The sequence below is a fragment of the Delphinus delphis genome, chromosome 4 (assembly GCF_949987515.2).
Source record: "Delphinus delphis chromosome 4, mDelDel1.2, whole genome shotgun sequence".
NCBI lineage: Eukaryota > Metazoa > Chordata > Mammalia > Artiodactyla > Delphinidae > Delphinus > Delphinus delphis.
Window position 1 is genome coordinate 65,543,417 of NC_082686.1, and position 20,018 is coordinate 65,563,434.

At 39.9% G+C, this 20,018-nt stretch overlaps 1 protein-coding gene and 1 non-coding gene across 2 annotated transcripts in view; both read left to right on the forward strand.

The window, feature by feature from the left end:
* The window catches only part of CFAP91 (cilia and flagella associated protein 91), a 146,687-nt gene that overhangs the window by 116,421 nt on the left and 10,248 nt on the right, over positions 1-20,018 (forward strand). The window contains exon 17 of the mRNA XM_060009902.1: positions 8,805-8,957. Coding sequence (XP_059865885.1) covers positions 8,805-8,956 — 152 coding nt within the window. The 3' untranslated portion in view covers position 8,957. The remainder of the gene's footprint in view (positions 1-8,804; positions 8,958-20,018) is intronic.
* On the forward strand, positions 9,075-9,205 carry LOC132425152 (small nucleolar RNA SNORA31). Its single transcript, XR_009519353.1, has one exon. It is a non-coding gene; the product is annotated as a small nucleolar RNA SNORA31 (small nucleolar RNA).

Below are 20,018 nucleotides of genomic sequence, written 5' to 3' on the forward strand. Positions count from 1 at the left end.
CTCAGGCGCGCCGTGCGTTCTCCCGGGGAAGTTGTCCCTGGATCCCAGGACCCTGGCAGTGGCAGGCTGCACACGCTCCCTGGAGGGGTGGTGTGGATAGTGACCTGTGCTTGCACACAGGCTTCTTGGTGGTGGCAGCAGCAGCCTTCACGTCTCATGCACGTCTCGGGTCCAAGCTGATTGCCGCAGCTCGTGCCCGTTTCTAGAGCTCATTTAAGCAGCGCCCTTAATCCCTCTCCTCACGCACCAGGAAACAAAGAGGGAAGAAAAAGTCTCTTGCCTCTTCAGCATGTCCCGACTTTTCCCCAGCCTCCCTCCCGGCTAGCTGTGGTGCACTAACCCCTTCAGGCTGAGTTCACACAGCCAACCTCAGTCCTCTCCCTGGGATCTAAGCTCCGAAGCTGGACCCTCAGCTCCCAGCCCCCGTGTGCCCCAGCGGGTGAGCAGACAAGCCTCTCGGGCTGGTGAATGCTGGTTGGCACCGATCCTCTGTGCAGGAATCTCTCCGCTTTGCCCCTCGCACCCCTGTTGCTGCGCTCTCCTCCATGGCTCCAAAGCTTCCCCCCTCCGCCACCCGCAGTCTCCGCCCCCAAAGGGGCTTCCTAGTGTGTGAAAACCTTTCTGCCTTCACAGCTCCCTCCCACTGGTGCAGGTCCCGTGCCTATTCTTTTGTCTCTGTTTTTTCTTTTTTCTTTTGCCCTACTCAGGTACGTGGGGAGTTTCTTCCCTTTTGGGAGGTCTGAGGTCTTCTGCCAGCGTTCAGTAGGTGTTCTGTAGGAGGTGTTCCACGTGTAGATGTATTTCTGATGTATCTGTGGGGAGGAAGGTGATCTCCACATCTTACTCTTCTGCCGTCTTCCCCAAGCTCTCATTGTTGGTTTGATTTGCATTTCTCTAATAATTAGTGATGTCGAGCATATTTTCATCTACCTTTTGGCCATCCATATGTCTTCTTTGGAGAAATGTCTATTTAGATCTTCTGCCCATTTTTTGATTGGGTTTTTTTTTAATATTGAGCTGCATGAGCTGTTTATATTATTTTGGAGATTAATCCCTTGTCACTTGCTTCGTTTGCAAATACTTTCTCCCTGTCTATGGGTTGTTTTTTTTTTTTTTATGGTTTCCTTTGCTCAAAAAGCAAAAGCTTTTGAGTTTAATTATGTCCCATTTTTTAATGTTTGTTTTTATTTTCATTAATCTAGGATGTGGATCCAAAAAGATATTGCTGTGATTTATGTCAAAGAGTGTTCTGCTTGTTTTTCTCTAGGAGTTTTATAGTATTCGCTCTTACATTCTAGGTCTTTAATCCATTTTGAGTTTATTCTTGTGTATGGTGTTAGAGAATGTTCTAATTTCATTCTTTTACATGTAGTTGTCCAGTTTTCACAACACCACTTATTGAAGAGACTGCCTTTTCTCCATTGTATATCCTTGCCTCCTGTGTCATTGATTAATTGACCATGAGTGCCTGGGTTTATGTCTGGGCTTTCTATCCTGTTCCATTGATCTATATTTGTTTTTGTGCCAGTACCATATTGTCTTGATTACTGTAGCTTTGTAGTATAGTCTGAAGTTGGGGAGCCTGATTCCTCCAGCTTTGGTTTTTGTTCTCAGGATTGCTTTGGCTATTCAGGGTCTGTGTTTCCATACAAATTGTAAAATTTTTTGTTCTAATTCTGTGAAAAATGCCATTGGTAATTTGATAAGGATTGCATTGAATCTGTAGATTGCTTTCGATAGTACAGTCATTTTCACAGTATTGATTCTTCCAATCCAAGAACATGGTATATCTCTCCATCTGTTTGTGTCATCTTTTTGATTTTTTTTCATCAGTGTTTGATAGTTTTCTGTGTACAGGTCTTTTGACTCCTTAGGTAGGTTTATTCCTAGGTATTTTATTCTTTTTTGTTGCAATGGTAAATGCGATTGTTTCCTTAATTTCTCTTTCTGATCATTCGTTGTTAGTGTATAAGAATGCAAGAGATTTCTGTGTATTAATTTTGTATCCTGTAACTTTACCAAATTCATTGATTAGCTCTAACAGTTTTCTGGTGGCATCTTTAGGATTTTTTAGGTATATTATCATGTCATCTGCAAACAGTGACAGTTTTACTTTTTCTTCTCCAATATGTATTGCTTTTATTTTTTTTCTCTGATGGCCATGGCTAGGACTTCCAAAACTATGTTGAATAATAGTGGTGAGAGTGGACATCCTTGTTCCTGATTTTAGAGGAAATGCTTTCAGTTTTTCACCATTGAGAATGTCTGCTGTGGGTCTGTCATATATGGCCTTTATTATGTTGAGATAGGTTCCCTCTATGCCCATTTTCTGGAGAGTTTTTATCATAAATGGTGTTGAATTTTGTCAAAAGCTTTTTCTACATCTATTGAGATGATCATACGGTTTTTATTCTTTAATTTGTTAATATGGTATATCACACTGATTGATTTTCATAATATTGAAGAATCCTTGTTTCCCTGTGATAAATACCACTTGATCATTGTGTATGATCCTTTTAATGTGTTGTTGGATTCTGTTTCCTAGTATTTTGTTGAGAATTTTTGCATCTTTGTTCATCAGTGACATTGGTCTGTAATTTTTGTGTGTGTGTGACGTCTTTGTCTGGTGTTGGTATCAGGGTGATGGTGGCCTTGTAGAATAATCTTGGGAGTGTTTCTCCCTCTGCAATTTTTGGAAGAGTTTGAGAAGGATAGGTGTTATCTCTTCTCTAAATATTTGATAGAATTCACCTGTGAAGCCATCTGGTCCTGGACTTTTGTTTCTTAATTTTCAATTTTATTACTTGTGATTGGTCTGTTTATATTTTCTATTTCTTCCTGGTTCGGTCTCGGAAGGTTATCCCTTTCCAAGAATCTGTCCATTTCTTCCAGGTTGTCCATTTTATTGGCATATAGTTGCTTCCCTTTTTCATTTCTGATGTTATTTACTTGGGCCCTTTCTCTCTTTTTCTTGATGAGTTGAATAAAGGATTTATCAATTTTATCTTTTCAAAGAAACAGCTCTTAGTTTCATTAATCTTTTCTACTTTTTTAGGAATAGGCTCTATTTTATTTATTACTGCATGGATGTTTATAATTTCTTTCCTTCAACTAACTTTTGTTTGTTCTTCTTTTTCTAGTTGCTTTAGGTTTAAGGTTAGATTCTTTGAGACTTTTCTTTCCTGAAGTAGTCTTGTATCACACTATAAACTGTCCTCTTTGAGCTGCTTTTGCTGCATCCCAGAGATTTCAGATCACTGCATTTTTTATTTCATTTTTCTCCATGTATTTTTTTAAAATTTCTTCGATTTCTTCAGTGATCCCTTCAGTGATCCATTGGTTGTTTAGTGGCATATTATTTGGCCTCCACATGTTTTTTTGCTGCTTTTTCTTGTACTTGGTTTCTAGTCTCATAGAGCTGTGATCAGAAAAGATGCTTGATAAGATTTCAATTTTCTTAAATTTACTGAGACTTATTTTGTGGCCTAGCATGTAATTTATCCTGGAGAATGTTCCATGTGCACTTGCAAAGAATGTGTATTCTGTTGCTTTTGGAATGCGTGTTCTATATAAACATCTATTAAGTCCATCTGGTCTAGTGTGTCGTTTAGGCCATTGTTTCCTTATTAATTTTCTGTGTGGATGACCTGTCCATTGATGTAAGTGGGGTGTTAAAGTCCCTAGTACAGTAAGTCTCCTACATAGGAACGAGTTCCCTTCCAAGAGCACGTTCATAAGTCCCATTTGTTCCTTAAGTCCAACAAAGTTAGCCTAGTTACCCAACTAACACAATCAACTATATAGTACTGTATTGTAATAGGTTTATAATGCTTTTCACACAAATAATACATTAAAAACACAAAAAATATAGAAAACATTTTTAATCTTACAGTACAGTACTTCAAAAAGTACAGTAGAAGGGCTTCCCTGCTAGCGCAGTGGTTGAGAGTCCACCTGCTGATGCAGGGGACGTGGGTTCGTGCCCCAGTCCAGGAGGACCCCATGTGCTGCGGAGTTGCTGGGCCTGTGAGCCATGGCCGCTGAGCCTGTGCATCCGGAGCCTGTGCTCCGCAACGGGAGAGGCCACAACAGTGAGAGGCCTACATACCGCAAAAAAAAAAAAAAAAAAAAAACAGTAGAGGAGTACAACAATTGGCACACGGGGCATTTTCACATCTTTGAAAGTTTGCAACTTGAAGGTTCACGTGTAGGGGACTGTATTGGAAACCTGGATGGAGTCAAAAGAGAGAGCAAAGATCAAAATGTCTGTGGGTTTTCTATAAACATGTAAATTTCCAGATGAAAACTATTCTTACAGAAAATCTGTTTGTATTTCGTTGCAGATAAATTTCTGAATAATTTCATTCCTCAGTAGGGATTGCCTGTTTTCATTGCCTGTGACAGAGGGACCCATATTATATATCTTGTTGTTAAATCAGTAAATTCTTTAACACACACACACACACACACACACACACACACACACACACACACACACACACACAAAGTTCCTAGTATTATGTGCTACTGTTGATTTTCGCCCTTTATGTCTGTTAATATGTTTAAGTGTTCCTATGTTGGGTGCATATATATTTACAACTGTTACATTTTCTTCTTGGATTAATCCCTTGATTATTATGTAATGTCTCCTTCTTTGGCTCTCCTAACAGTCTTTGTTTTAACGTCTATTTTATCTAAGTATTGCACTCCTGCTTCTTGTTGATTTCTTTTTGCATGTAATACCTTTTTCCATCCTCTCACTCTCAGTCTGTGTCTTTAGATCTCAACTGAGTCTCTTGTAGGCAGTATATATATGGCTTTTATTTTTGTATACATTCAGTCACTATGTCTTTTGATTAGAGAATTTATTCCATTTACATTTAAAGTAATTATGGACAGGTAGGTATTTCCATTTTTTAATTGCTTTGGGGTTGTTTTCTGTAACTCTTTTTTGTTCCTTTCTTCTTTCCTTCTCTTCCCTTGTGATTTGATGATGTTTTCAGTGTTGTTTGGCTTCCTGTCTCTTTTTGTGTGTATCTATTATAGATTTTTGGTTTATGGTTACCATTAGGTTTATACATAGATGTAGATAGGTCTATCTGTATCTATATATGATTATTTTAAGTGCTTATCTCTTAATTTCAAACAAACGCATTTTAACAACTCTGCATTTTTACTCCCCTCCCTTTTTGCAATTACTGTTTTTGTCATCGTACTTTATATCTAGTTTTATGTATCCCTTAACGGCTTATTGTGGATATAGGTGATTTTACTACTTTTGTCTTTTAACCTTCCTACTAGCTTTGTATGTGGTTGATTTACTACCTTAACTTTACTACCTTATACTTACCTTTACCAATGAGCTTTTTCTTTTCATAATTTTCATGTTTCTACTTGTGGCCTTTTCTTTTTCACTTAGAGAAGTCCCTTTAACATTTCTTGTAAAGCTGATTTGGTGGTACTGAACTCTTTTAGCTTTTGCCTGTCTGTAAAACTTTTGATCTCTTCATCAAATCTGAATGAAAGACTTGCCAAGTAGAGTATTCTTGGTTGTGGGTTTTCCCTTTCATCACTTCAGCTATATCTTGCCACTCTTTTCTGGCCTGCAGAGTTTCTGCTGAAAAGTCATCTGATAGCCTTATGGGAGTTCCCTAGTACATAACTTGTTGCTTTTCCCTTGCTACTTTTAATAATATCCCTTTATCTTTGATTTTTCCATTTTAATTACAGAGTGTTTTGGTGTGGTCCTCTTTGGGTTGATCATGTTTGGGACTCTCCGTGCTTCCTAGACTTGCATGTTTGTTTCATTTCACAGGTTAGGGAAGTTTGCAGCTGTTTTGGCTTCAAATATGTTCTCTGTCCCTTTCTCTGTCTTCTCCTTCTGGGACCCCTGTAATGTAAATGTTAGTATATGTGATGTTTTCCCAGAGGTCTCTTAAAAAACTGTCCTCATTTCTATCCTTTTTTTCTATTCAGCTTGAATGATTTCCACTAATCTGTCTTACAGCTTGCTGATCCATTCCTCTGTATTACTTAATCTACTGTTGATTCCTTCTAGTGTATTTTTCGTTTCAGTTATTATATTTTCATCTGTTTGGTTCTTTATATTTTCTCTTTGTTAAAACCTTCTAACCTCACTCTGTTCATCCGTTCTCTAGAGTTCCTTTTTTTGTTGCTGTTCTGCCTTATTTTTTTATAGAAGAATAGTTGATTTACAGTGTTGTGTTAATTTCTGCTGTACAGAAAAGTGATTCAGTTATACATATATATACATTCTCTTTTTATATTCTTTTCCATTATGGTTTATCACAGGATATTGAATATAAGTTCTCTATGCTTTACAGTAGGACCTTGTTTATCCATTCCATGTCTGGTGAGTGGGTCCAGATTCTGCGGAGGCTGGCTGAGGGGCCCAAAGTGTCTCAGAGCTGGTATTGGCCTGCTGGTGGGTGGGGCTGGGGCCCAGCAGGTCTGGGGTTGGTGCCAGCCTACTGATAGGTTGGAGCCAGGTTCCAAGGTCTCTTGCTGCAGGCCCTGGGGGTCCCAGTTATAGTGCTTGTGTGCTCTGGTGGACAGGGCCATGTCCATGAGTGGCTGTGGGCTCAAGGTGTTTTAAGGTAACCTGCCCACTGGTGGGTGGGGCTGTGTCCCTGCCCAGCTAGTCACTTGGCCTGAGGCATTCCAGTACCGGTGCCTACAGGCTGGTGGGTGTGGGCGGTACTGGGTCCTGAGGCTGACGAGTTAGAGCACCATTTACAAAATGGTGCTCACCAGCACCTGTGTCCATGTGGTAGAAAAAGCTCCCCAAAGTGGTTACCATGAGTGTCTGTGTCCCCAGGGTGAGGTCCAGTTGCCTCCTACCACCCCAGGAAACTCGCCAAGATCAGTGGGTGGGTCTGACCCAGGGTCCTTTCAAATTACTGCTTCTGCCCTGGGTGCCACAGTGTGTAAGATTTTGTGTGTACCTTTTAAGAGTGGAGTCTTGGGCTTCTCTGGTGGCGCAGTGGTTGAGAGTCCGCCTGCCGATGCAGGGGACACGGGTTCGTGCTCTGGTCCGGGAAGATCCCACATGCCACGGAGCGGCTGGGCCCATGAGCCATGGCCGCCGAGCCTGAGTGTCTGAAGCCTGTGCTCTGCAATGGGAGAGGCCACAACAGTGAGAGGCCTGCGTACCGCAAAAAAAAAAAAAAAAAAAAGAGTGGAGTCTCTATATACCACAGCCCACAGGGTTTCCTGAAAGAAAGCCCCACTAGCCTTCAAAGCCAAATATTGTGGGTACTCATCTTTCCAGTGCAGGACCCCTGGGCTGTGGAGCCCAATGTGGGGTTCAGACCCCTCACTCCTTGGGGAGAACCTCTTCAATTCTAGTGATTTTCCTGTTTGTAGGTTGCCTACCAGGGGTACGGCTCTTGACTATACCACAACCCCACTCATCCTACCCATCTTACTGTGGTTCTTTCTTTGTATCTTTAGTTGTAGAGGTCTTTTCTGGTAGGTTTTGGTCTTTCTCATCAGTAGTTTCTCTGTAAATAGTAATTTTGGTGTGAGAGGAGGTGAGCTCAGAGTCTTCCTAATCCACCAACTCTCATTTTTCTAAAAGTTCATGGAGGGGAATGACCTTGAAGATCTTATTCAGATGAAAATAATAGTAACTACCAAGGTTTAGATGCATACTAAGTTCCAGACAATGTACTAAGCATTTTTAGAAATACCTTATTTGAATTTCTTACAACATCTATAGATGTGTTCTCATAGTTCAGTTAAGGAAGTTGGTGCTTAGAGACATTATACAGTATGCAGATTGTACCATGGTCTGTGTGGCTCCAAAGTCCCCATTCTTTCAACCATACTGCTCTGAAGTGTTGTAAGTTGCTATGTGATTTACCCTATATAAACTAGCTGACACCTCAATAGCATAGAATCCACAGTACTGCTTATTATGCTTTACTAGCTGTATGACTTTAGGCAAATTACCTAATCTCTCTGTGTCTCAGTTGCCACATCTGAAAATGGGGATATTAATACTACTCTCTTTTAGGGTTGTGGGTGGCTTAAATGAATAAGTATATGCCAACTGCTTAAAACAGTGCCTGGTACAAAGTAAGGACAAATGCTAACTGCTGTCATCATCATCATCACAATTACCTCTTTCCAAGGCAAACGGGATGCTTAATGTACTAAGTCTTGGTAATAAATACTCTTAGAATGTGGAACTAGGACCAGCTTTTAAATCCGTGAGCTCAGAAACTCATCATTCAACAAGTACCCTTCATATTAGGGACTAAGGCTCAAAGAGAAGTATGAAACAAGGTCTTTACCTTTATGTCATTTACAATCTAGGTAAACAAAATGTAACTCACATGAAGTACTTCAGTGCTGAACAGGTCTGTACAAACTCAAGTGTGGTCACGGTAAATGTGGGCTGACTCAGTCAAAGGAGACTTCCTGGAGGAGCTGGGACTTGCGCTGGGCTTTGCAGAAGGGCAGGATTTAGAATGCAGGCATTCCAGGTGAGGGAAGCTGCTAAGCAGTAGAATGGAGGCAAACCTGGTGGGGAGGAGCATGACTGGACTGAGCAGAGAGTGGAACAGGGGGAGCAGCAATAATAAGATTTGGGTTGAGTTACCCTTGGAATGTATCCTTCCAAAGCAGACAGCAGGTAATTTTTCTTTAATCCAGTCAGCCTTAAGTAAGAGAATATGTAGTTTGCAAAGTTATCATTTCTGTCACTACTCTCTTGAGAATCTTTGGGAATGATATGTTCCAACTTCCAGAGTAATAAGTCTTCTGTCCCTTTGGCACAGTGAGGAACGCACAGCAGAAGCACATCCTCGCAGCCCATAAGGTCATCCACAGGCACACAGAAGACATGCTCCAGAAGCACTGTGTTGAGCAACAGCAAGCATCAGACACTGAGCTACTTGAGGGAGAAACTGAAAATGAGCAAAACAGCTAAGGTGAGTTTGATTTTTCATCTGGAAGTAGAGAGGAGGACAAGCAGCCTCATTCCGCTCTGCGCTGTACTCTAACAATCATAATGTGGAAAATGAAGCATTCCCACTTAAACTGGTGCATTGCATCTATTTGACAGGCCTGAAGCAGTTACTGTTTGCTAAGCTTTCCACTACAGAGTCAAGAAAAAAGTGTCCTCATGCTTTCTTTCTGTCTGATTGTGGCAGCCCAGATTGAATGGGGGAATACAGGGGAAAAAATTAGTGCATTTCATCTGGGTTATGGAATCTGCTATTGAAAGTTGTTAGAGAACAGAGTTGATATGACAGAAACTGGACTCTTGTGACCAGAAAACAGGACTCAAAGTTACTTTTATAGGTTCTTTTAGCATATGACTGTATGCCATCACAGATAAAGCTACAAAATGTGTCAGTGTTACTAAAAAAAAAAAAAAGTTTGTTCTTAGGGGGTACGTTGTCTAACTCCACATCGCACTGTTCTAGCTATAAACATGGCATGAGGCACAGCCTGCCCAATTCTAGCCCTGATGCCCTCTGCAGTATCAACCAGGGGCCTGGTCTTAGGTGCAACTGAACATTCATACTCACAAGACTAATAGGCCATATTTGGTATGATTTGAGTATCAATCTACTCAGAAAGACAGATATAATACAGGACCCACAGCTTCCAGCAGGGCAGCATCAGGTGTTTCTCTTCCTGTGGGAGCTCTCACTGAATCCACACAGAAGACCACATAGCTGTTTCCTTTAGCCCCCAGGTTACAAAGCTCAGGTGCAAGGAAAAGAGACCAGGTGCTTTGGGTGGGTGCAGGAGCTGCCCTGATTTACATGCTCCTGGACCAGTATCTCTTGTAATAATTCCATCAGCATAGTTTCCAGGGCCGCCCCCCCCCCCACAATGGATTTGCCCAGTTACAAAAGTCAGCACACTTAGGAAACCTGAAAGTTACAGTTTCCTGTTAGGTATTAATAACTTATTTATAATTCCTCCAAGTCAGATGCTAGTTCCAATCAGGGGTCGTTTTTACCTTAAGTAGTGTTGCTTAGTAACACAGCTGACACGTACCACCTTATCACATTACTGGAAAACAGAGCTAGAGGGTCAGTTCAAAGTAAAATTCTCATGAGAAGGGGAAACGGAGTGAACCTTTTGCCTCTACCTTGTCCCTTAACACCCCCATGGTAGAGGCACGTCATCTGCTATTTTGGCCTTGAGGGTGTGCTCTCAGGTGAGGGAAGGCACTAAGGCTTTAGGGGGAAATTTGCACCTGGCATTGAGAAGGTTTGGGTGTTGGTAGCTCTACCTCTAACTATATAATCTTATACAAATAATTTCGCTTCACTTGAGGTTTACCCATGAACATGTGACCAAGAGACCTTCTGCAGGGAAATCTACTGGGACCTTAAGTATCAGAGAGGCGCATGGAAGGAAGTTTCAGATGAGGGGGCAGTTAAGAAAGAGAGTAGAGGAAAAACTGATAATTCTTAAATAACAAACTATGGCTGTAAATTACAGCAGAAAATCCTTTGTTTTTCATTCATTAATAATGAAATAACCTCTGAAATCACTGAAGATATAAGCCATGTATTTACATATAATGTTATATACTATTCTATATAATATAAATTCAAGGATCAAAGCCTTTTGCCTATCTATCTATCTTATTATTGTTAAAAATCAGCCTTAGAAATCCATTTCCTCTGTCAGGTCCCTTGGGTCTCTCCCTATATGGTTGATGTTGGAAAGTGAGGGAAGGAAGCTGAGAGCATGCACTGGGAAGAGCTCAGGTGCAAGGCATTGCTAGCCAATTCTCCAAGCAGATGAAGAATTGAGTGCCTTGGTCCTGAAACAGTGATCTGGACAGCATCACAGCATTCTCTGGACATATAAACAAACAGACCCAGCTTTCTGGTGGAAGACAGGAGATGATGAGGGCTAACTTAAGGCAATAATAAAAATTATAACAATGAGCCTAGACACACAGCTGAGACAAGATGGCAGAGTAGAAGGACATGAGCTCACCTCTTCTTAGGGAAACACTGAAGTCACAACTAACTGCTGAACAAGAATTGACCAAAAATTGCTGGAACTTACCAAAAAAGATACCCTACATCCAAAGACAAAGAAAAAGCCACCACGAGATGGTAGGAGGAGCATGATAAAATCAAATCCCATACATGCCAGGTGGGTGACCCACAACCTGGAAAACAATTTTACCACAGAAGTTCACCCACAGGAATGAAGGTTCTGAGCCCCATGTCAGGCTCCCCAGCCTGGGGGTCTGGCAATGGGAGGAGGAGCCCCCAGAGAATCTGGCTTTGAAGGCCATCAGGTTTTGATCACAGGAATTCCGCGGGACTGGGGGAAACTCCACTCTTGGAGGGTGTGCACCATGAACCAGGGAGAAAAGCAGTAACCTCATAAGAGACTGGGTAGTCTTACCTGCTAGTATTGGAGGGTCTCCTGTGGAGGCGTGCACCTGTGGCTCACTGCAAGGACAAGAACACTGGTGGCAATAGTTCTGGGGAGTACTCATTGGCGTGAGCCCTCCTGGAGGCCACCGTTTTCTCACCAAGACCTGGCCCCACCCAACAGCCTGTAGGCTCCACTGCTGGGACACCTCAGGCCAAACAACCAACAGGGTGGGAACACAGCCCCACCCATCAACAGACAGGCTGCTTAAAGTCTTCCTGAGCACGCAGCTGCCTGATAAACATACCCCTTGACATGGCCCTGCCCATCAGAGGGACAAGAGCCAGCTCCACCCACCACTGGGCAGAAACCAGTCCCTCCCACCAGGAAGCCTACACAAGCCTCTTAGCCTCATCCACCAGGGGCCAGGCAGCAGAAGCAAGAAGAACTACAACCCTGCAGCCTGTGGAACAGAAACTGCAATTACAGAAAGTTAGACAAAATGAGACAGTAGAGGAATGTGTCCCAGATGAAGGAACAAGGTAAAACTCCAGAAGAACAACTAAGTGAAGGGGAGACAGGCAGTCTACCTGAAAAACAATTCAGAGTAATGATAGTAAAGATGATCCAAGATCTCAGAAAAAGAATGGAGGCACAGATTGAGAAGATCTTTGTTTAACAAAGAGCTAGAAGCTTTAAAGAACAAACAGAGATGAACAATACAATAACTGAAATGAAAGATATATGAGAAGGAATAACTGAGGCAAAAGAACAGATAAGTGAGCTGGAAGACAGAATGGTGGAAATCACTGCTGTGGAACAGAATAAAGAAAAAAGAATGAGAAGAAATGAGGACAGTATAAGAGACCTCTGGGACAACATTAAACATACCAACACTTGCTTTATAAGGGTCCCAGAAGGAGAAAGGACCTGAGAAAATATTTGAAGAGATAATAGCTGAAAACTTCCCTAACATGGGAAAGGAAACAGTCACCCAAGTCCAGGAAGTGCAGAGAGTCCCAGGCAGAATAAACCCCAGAAGGGATACACCAAGACACACAGTGATGAAATTGACCAAAATTAAAGACAAAGAAAAAAACCTTAAAAGCAACATACAAGGCAATTCTCACAAGGTTATCAGCTGATTTCTCAGCAGAAACTCTGCAGGCCGGAGGGGAGTCACATGATATATTTAAACTGATGAAAAGGAAGAACCAATAACCAAGAATAAGCTACCCAGCAAGGCTCTCAGATTCGATGGAGAAATCAAAAGCTCAAGCAAAAGCTAATAAGAGAATTTAGTACCACCAGACCAGCTTTGCAACAAATGCTGAATGAAATTTTCTAGGTGGAAAAGAAAAGGCCACAATTAGAAACAAGAAAATTATGAATGGAAAAACTCACCAGTTAAGGCAAACATATGGTAAAGGTAGGAAATCATCTACACACAAATAGTATATCAAAACCAGCAATCATGAGAAAAGGAGAGCACAAATGCAGGCTATTGGAAATGCATTTGAAATTAAAAGACCAGCAACTCAAAACAATTTTGTTTATATATAGACAGCTATATCAAAACCTCATGGGAATGGCAAACCAAAAATCTACAATAGATAAACACACAAGAAAGAAAAGAAATCCAAACACAACACAAGTCAGTCATCAAATCACAAGAGAAGGGAACAAAAGAGGAAGGGAATTAAAAAGACCTACAAAAACAAATCCAAAACAATTAACAAAATGGCAATAAGAAAATACATATCAATATTTACCTTAAAAATAAATGGAGTATATGCCACAACCAAAAAACACAGACTGGCTGAATGGATACGAAAACAAGACCCATGTATATGCTGTCTACAAAAGACCCACTTCAGATATAGGGACACATACAGACTGAAAGTGAGGGAATGGAAAAAGGGATTCCATGTAAATGGAAATCAAAAGAAAGCTGGAGGAGCAATATTCATATCAAACAAAATAGACTTTAAAATAAAGACTATTTACAAGAGACAAAAGACACTACATAATGATCAAGGGATTAATCCAAGAAGAAGATACAACAATTGTAAATATGTATGGACCCAACATAGGAGCACCTCAATATATAAGGCAAATAGTAACAGCCATTAAAGGAGAAATCCCCCACATAATAATAGTGGTGGACTTTAACACCCCACTTTCATCAATGCACAGATCATCCAGAAAGAAAATCAGTAAGGAACCACAGGCCTTATATGACACATTAGACCAGGTGGGCTTAATTGATATTTATAGAGCATGCCATTCAAAAGCAGCAGAATACACATTCTTCTCAAGTGCACATTCTTCTCCAGGATTGATCACATGCTGGGCCACAAAGTGAGCCTCAGTAAATTTAAGAAAACTGAAATCATATCAAGCATCTTTTCTGACCACAACGCTATGGGATTAAAAATCAACTACAAGAAAATAAACTATAAAAAACACATGGAGTCTAAAGAGTATGCAATTAAACAACCAATGGATCACTGAAGAAATCAAAGAGGAAATAAAAAATACCTAGAGACAAAACAAAAGCATGACAATCCAAAACTTATGAAACACTTCAATCCAGAGAGGGTAGCTTTTTTTACAGCACAGATAGAGGATGTCTCCCAGGAAAGTAAAATATCAGTCCCCCTCTCTGGAATGGAATTTACTCTCTTGACCTCCACAGCAAAGTTTCTCTGTCTCTCTCTGTCTCTCTGTCTCTCTCTGTCACTCTCTCTCTCTCTCATATGAATAGGAATCCAGCAGCCCTATATAATGTCTGTCTTTCCCCCTGTGGAGTTCCTTATCCATACTGTACCCCAAAACATATGCATGTGCCATCTAGCCCTCACCAAATCACCGTTGTGAGAACTGATTTCTCACAAGGTTTTCTGTGAGTAGTAAGTGGTTCTTGTCTCTGACTCAAAGAACCTTCTGTACCCACACATGTATGCACATACATTAAAAAAAACTTATGGGATGCAGCAAAAGCAGTTCTAAGAGGGAATTTTACAGCAATACAATCATACCTCAAGAAACAAGAAAAATCTCAAATAAACAACCTAACATACACCTAAAGCAACTAGAGAAAGAAGAACAAACAAAACCCAAAGTTAGTAGAAAGAGCGAAATCGTAAAGATCAGAGCAGAAATAAATGAAATAGAAATGAAGAAAACAATAGAAAAGATCAATGAAACTAAAAGCTGGTTCTTTGAAAAGATAAACAAAATTGATAAGCCTTTAGTCAGACTCATCAAGAAAAAGAGGGAGAAGGCTCAAATCAATAAAATTAGAAATGAAAAGGGAGTAGTTACAATGGACACCACAGAAATACACAAGAACATAAGCGACTACTACAGGCAACTATATGCCAATAAATGGACAACCTAGTAGAAATGGACAAATTCTTAGAAAGATACAATCTCTCAAGACTGAACCAAGAAGAAACAGAAAATATGAACAGGCCAATCACAAGTACTGAAATTGAAACTGTGATTTAAAAACTTACAACAAACAAAAGTCCAGGACTAGATGGCAGGTCACAGGTGAATTCTATCAGCCATTTAGAGAACTAACACCTACCCTTCTCATTTAGAGAAGAGCTAACACCTATCCTTTTCAAACTCTTCCAAAATGTAGCGGAGGGAGGAAGACTCTCAAACTCATTCTATGAGGCCAACATCAACCTAATACCAAAACCAAACAAAGATAACACCAAAAAAAAAAAAAAGCAAGAAAAGAAAGGAAAGAGAGACAGAGAGAGAGAAAGCAAGAAAAGAAAGAAAGAAAATAAATTTACAGGCCAATATCACAGATGAACACAGATGCAAAAATCCTCAACAAAATACTAGCAGACAGAATCCAACAACACATTAAAAGGATCATACACCATGATCAAGTGGTATTTATCCAGGGATCAAGGATTCTTTAATATTTGCAAATCAATGTGATACACCATATTAAGAAATTGAAGAATAAAAACTATATGATCGTCTCAATAGATGCAGAAAAAGCTTTTGACAAACTTCAACACCCATGTATGATAAAAACTCCCCAGAAAGTTGAGGAACCTACCTCAACAGAATAAAGGCCATGTAAGACAAATTTACAGGTAACATCATACTCACAAATTGAAAAGCTGAAAGCATTTTCTCTAAGATGAGGAACAAGGATGTCCACTCTCACCACTTTTATTCAACATAGTTTTGGAAGTCCTAGCCATGGCATTCAGAGAAGAAAAAGAAATAACAGGAATCCAAATTGGAGAAGAAAAACTCACTCTTTGCAGACGACATGATACTATACATAGAAGCTCTTTTTAAGATGCTACCAGAAGGGACTTCTCTGGTGGTGCAGTGGTTAAAAATCTTCCTGCCACTGCAGGGGACACGGGTTTGAACCTTGGTCCAGGAAGATCCCACATGCCACGAAGCAACTAAGCCCATGTGCCACAACTACTGAGCATGCACTCTAGAGCCCGCGAGCCACAACTACTAAGCCCGCATGCCACAACAAGCCCGCGTGCCTAGAGCCCATGCTCCACAACAAGAAAAGCCACCGTGATGAGAAACCCACACACCGCAATGAAGAGTAGCCCCCACTCGCTGCAACTAGAGAAAGCCTGTGCACAGCAATGAAGACCCAAAACAGCCAAAAATAAATAAATTTACATATTTAAAAAAAGATGCTACCAGAAAACTACCAGAGCTCATCAGTTAATTTGATAAAGTTTCAGGATACAAAATAAATATGCAGAAATCTATTGCATTTCTATACATTAATAACAAAAGATCAGAAAATTAAAGAAACAATCCCACTTACCATCACATCAAAAAGAGTAAAATACCTAGGAATAAACCTACCTACGGAGGCAAAAGACCTGTACTCCGAAAATTATGATACTGATGAAACAAATCGAAGATGACACAAACAGATGCAAAGTTATACCATGTTCTTGGATTGGAAGAATCAATATCGTCAAAATGACTATACTACCCAAGGCAATCTACAGATTCAATACAACCCCTATCAAATTACCAATGGCATTTTTCACAGAACTAGAATAAAACATTTTAAAATTTGCATGTTAACAGAAAAGACCCCAAATAGCCAAAGCAATCCTAAGAAAGAAAAACGAAGCTGGAGGAATCAGCTTCCCAAACTTCAGACTATACTACAAAGCTACAGTCATCAAGATAGTATGGTACTGGCACAAAAACAGAACTATAAATCAATGGAACAGGATAGAAAGCCCAGAAATAAATGCACCTATGGTCAATTAATCAACAATAAAGGAGGCAAGAGTTTACAATGGATAAAAGACAGCCCTTCAATAAGTGGTGCTGGGAAAACTGGACTGCATGTAAAAGAATGAAATTAGAACACTCCCTAACACCATACACAAAAATAAACTCAAAATGGATTAAAGACCTAAATGTAAGACCAGATACTATAAAACTCTTAGAGAAAAACATATAACACTCTGACATAAATCGCAGCAACACCTTTTTCAACCCATCTCCAGAGTAATGGAAATAAAAACAAAAGTAAACAAATGGGACCTAATTAAACTCAAAGGCTTTTGCACAGCAAAAGAAACCATAAACAAAATGAAAATACAACCCACAGACTGGGGGAAAATATTTGCAAATGATACGACCGACAAGGGATTAGTTTCCAAAATTTACAAACAGCTCATGCAGCTCAATATCAAAAAAACAAACAACCCAATCAAAAAATGGGCAGAAGACCTTAGGAGACATTTCTCCAAAGAAAACATACAGATGGCCAAGAGGCACATGAAAAGATGTTCAACAATGCTAATAATTAGAGAGATGCAAATCAAAACTACAATGATATATCACCTCATACCAATCACAAAGGCCATCATCAAAAAATCTGCAAAAAATAAATGCTGGAGAGGGTGTGGAGAAAAGGGGACCCTCCTACACTGTTGGTGGGAATGTAAACTGGTACAGCCACATAGAAAACAGTATGGAGGTTCCTTAAAAAACTAAAAATAGAATTACCATATGATCCAGCAATCCCACTTCTGGGCATATATCTGCAGAAAACCATGCTCCAAAAGGATACATGCATCCCAATGTTCATTGCAGCACTGTTTACAATAGCCAAGACATGGAAGCAAGCTAAATGTCCATTGACAGATGAATGCATAAAGAAAATATGGTTCATATAGACAAGGGAATACTACTCAGCCATAAAAAAGAACGGAATAATGCCATTTACAGCAACATGGATGGACCTGGAGATTATCATACTAAGTGAAGTCAGTCAGACAGAGATAGACAAATATCATATGACATTGCTTATATGTGGAATTTTTTAAAAGATGATACAAATGAACTTATTTACAAAACAGAGACTCACAGAGTTAGAGAATGAACTTATGGTTACCAATGGGGAATGGTGTGGGGGAGTTTGGGATTGACATGTAACACACGCCTATATTTAAAATAGATAGCCAACAAGGATCTACTGTATAGCACAGGGAACTCTGCTCAATACTCTGTAATAATGTAAATGGGAAAATAATTTGAAAACAAATAGATACATGTATATGTATAACTCAATCACTTTGCTGTACACCTGAAACTAACACAACATTGTTAATCAACTATACTCCAATATAAATTAAAAATAAATCATCTTTAATGTTGGGTAGTCATTTTTCTTACATGCAAATTAAATATTGAATACATCTGCATTTACTTCTGAGTATATAACACCTGTTCTATGACATCTACAGTGATCTTTGAAATCAAGCCATAAGAGTTTTAAAATGATTCTTTCTTTTATACTTAGGTTTTTTGTTTTTAAAAATTTATTTAATTTATTTATTTTTGGCTGCATTGGGTCTTTGTTGCTGTGTGTGGGCTTTCTCTAGTTGCGGCAAGTGGGGGCTACTCTTCATTACAGTGCACAGGCTTCTCACTATAGGGCTTCAGTAGTTGTGGCACATGGGTTCAGTAGTTGTGGCTCACGGGCTCCAGAGCGCAGGCTCAGTAGTTGTGGCACACAGGCTTGGTTGCTCCACGGCATGTGGGATCTTCCTGGACCAGGGCTTGAACCCGTGTCCCCTGCATTGGCAGGCAGATTCTTAACCACCGCGCCACCAGGGAAGCCCTATACTTAGGTTTTAATGAAATGTATTTTACTTTCACTATGTAAAGCATGTTGTGGTTATAAAATATAGTTTCAAAAAAAACCTAGTTTCCAGGCTAGCTACAGACACTCAGCAAGGAAGGTTAACCAATAAATTAATACAGTATCTTCTTAATATTTTATTAAATGGTTGGAACATGATGCTTAGTTGCCCCCCTAGTATATATCACTTCCTCTTCCTTCTCTCAGAGGGAAGGACAGATGTGAGGTTATTTAATAATATTTAGTGAGAGGGTCAGTAGGCATGGACTACTGATTAAAAACAAAATTTTTAAATCAGCTTAAAGACAACAGAGGTAATAAAATAGTGAGGCATTTCTGGAGGAAAATTTACGAGTAGAAAAATCCATTGAGCTGAGTCTGGCATTTGGAGCCATTTTTTTCCTTAGGGAATATGCAAATTCTAGTAAATGTGGCTGAAAAACTGAGCAATACTTTCACAAGCTTTGCAAAACTAGAGGGACAAAAACTGTGGAGTCAAGGTTGAGTCCCTAGTAAACCTCCTCCATTTGGGCTGGGACTCCATAAGGTTATGCCCTAGTAGAAAGTGTTCACTGGAAGTAAATCACCCCTCAAATATGCTACAGTTTAGCTTCTAATCATCTGAATGATCCAAGAAACCCTCAGTCCCATAAAACAAATTTAAAAAGATCCTTGATTCCTGTTGCCTCAAGGAAATTGTCAGGGACAACACTTAAATTCCCTTTGGAGAAAGTTGGCATCATCCTAGACCTCAATTTATTTTCACAATTTTTCATGAACAAGTTCCAGAACACAACAGGATATCCGGTATATGAAGAGACATGACAATTTGAACAAGCAGCAGGAAGTACAGATAATAGAAACAGACCTAAAGGGATCTAAGCTATTGGAATTATTTAGACACAGGTTTTAGAATAACTATGCTTACTGCTATGTACTTCTAGCCTCCAGAATTGTGAGAAAATACATTTTTGTTGTTTAAGCCACCAGGTCTATGGTATTTTGTTATGGCAGCCCAATCTAAGATTTTGGTACCAAGAGTGAAGCGCTGCTGTAACAAATACCGAAATGTGTGGAAGCAACTTTGGAACTAGATAATGTGTAGAGGTGGGAAGAGTTTTGAGATGCATGCTGGGAATATGGGTGTTAAGGGCAATTCTGACAAGGTCTTAGATGGAAATGTGGAATGTGTTATTGGAAACTGGAGGAATGGCAATCCATATTATAAAGTGGCAAAGAACTTGGCTGAACTTTGTTCTAGTGTTCTGTGGAATGTAGAACTTCTGAGCAATGAAATTGGATATTTAGCTGAGAAGATTTCTAAGCAAAGTGTTGAAGGAGCAGCCTGGTTCCTCATGACTGCTTTTATAGGTTTGAAAGGAGAGAGATGAACTGAAGAAGGAATTGTTAAGCAAAACAAACAAGAACTTGTACATTTGGAAAATTCTCAGCC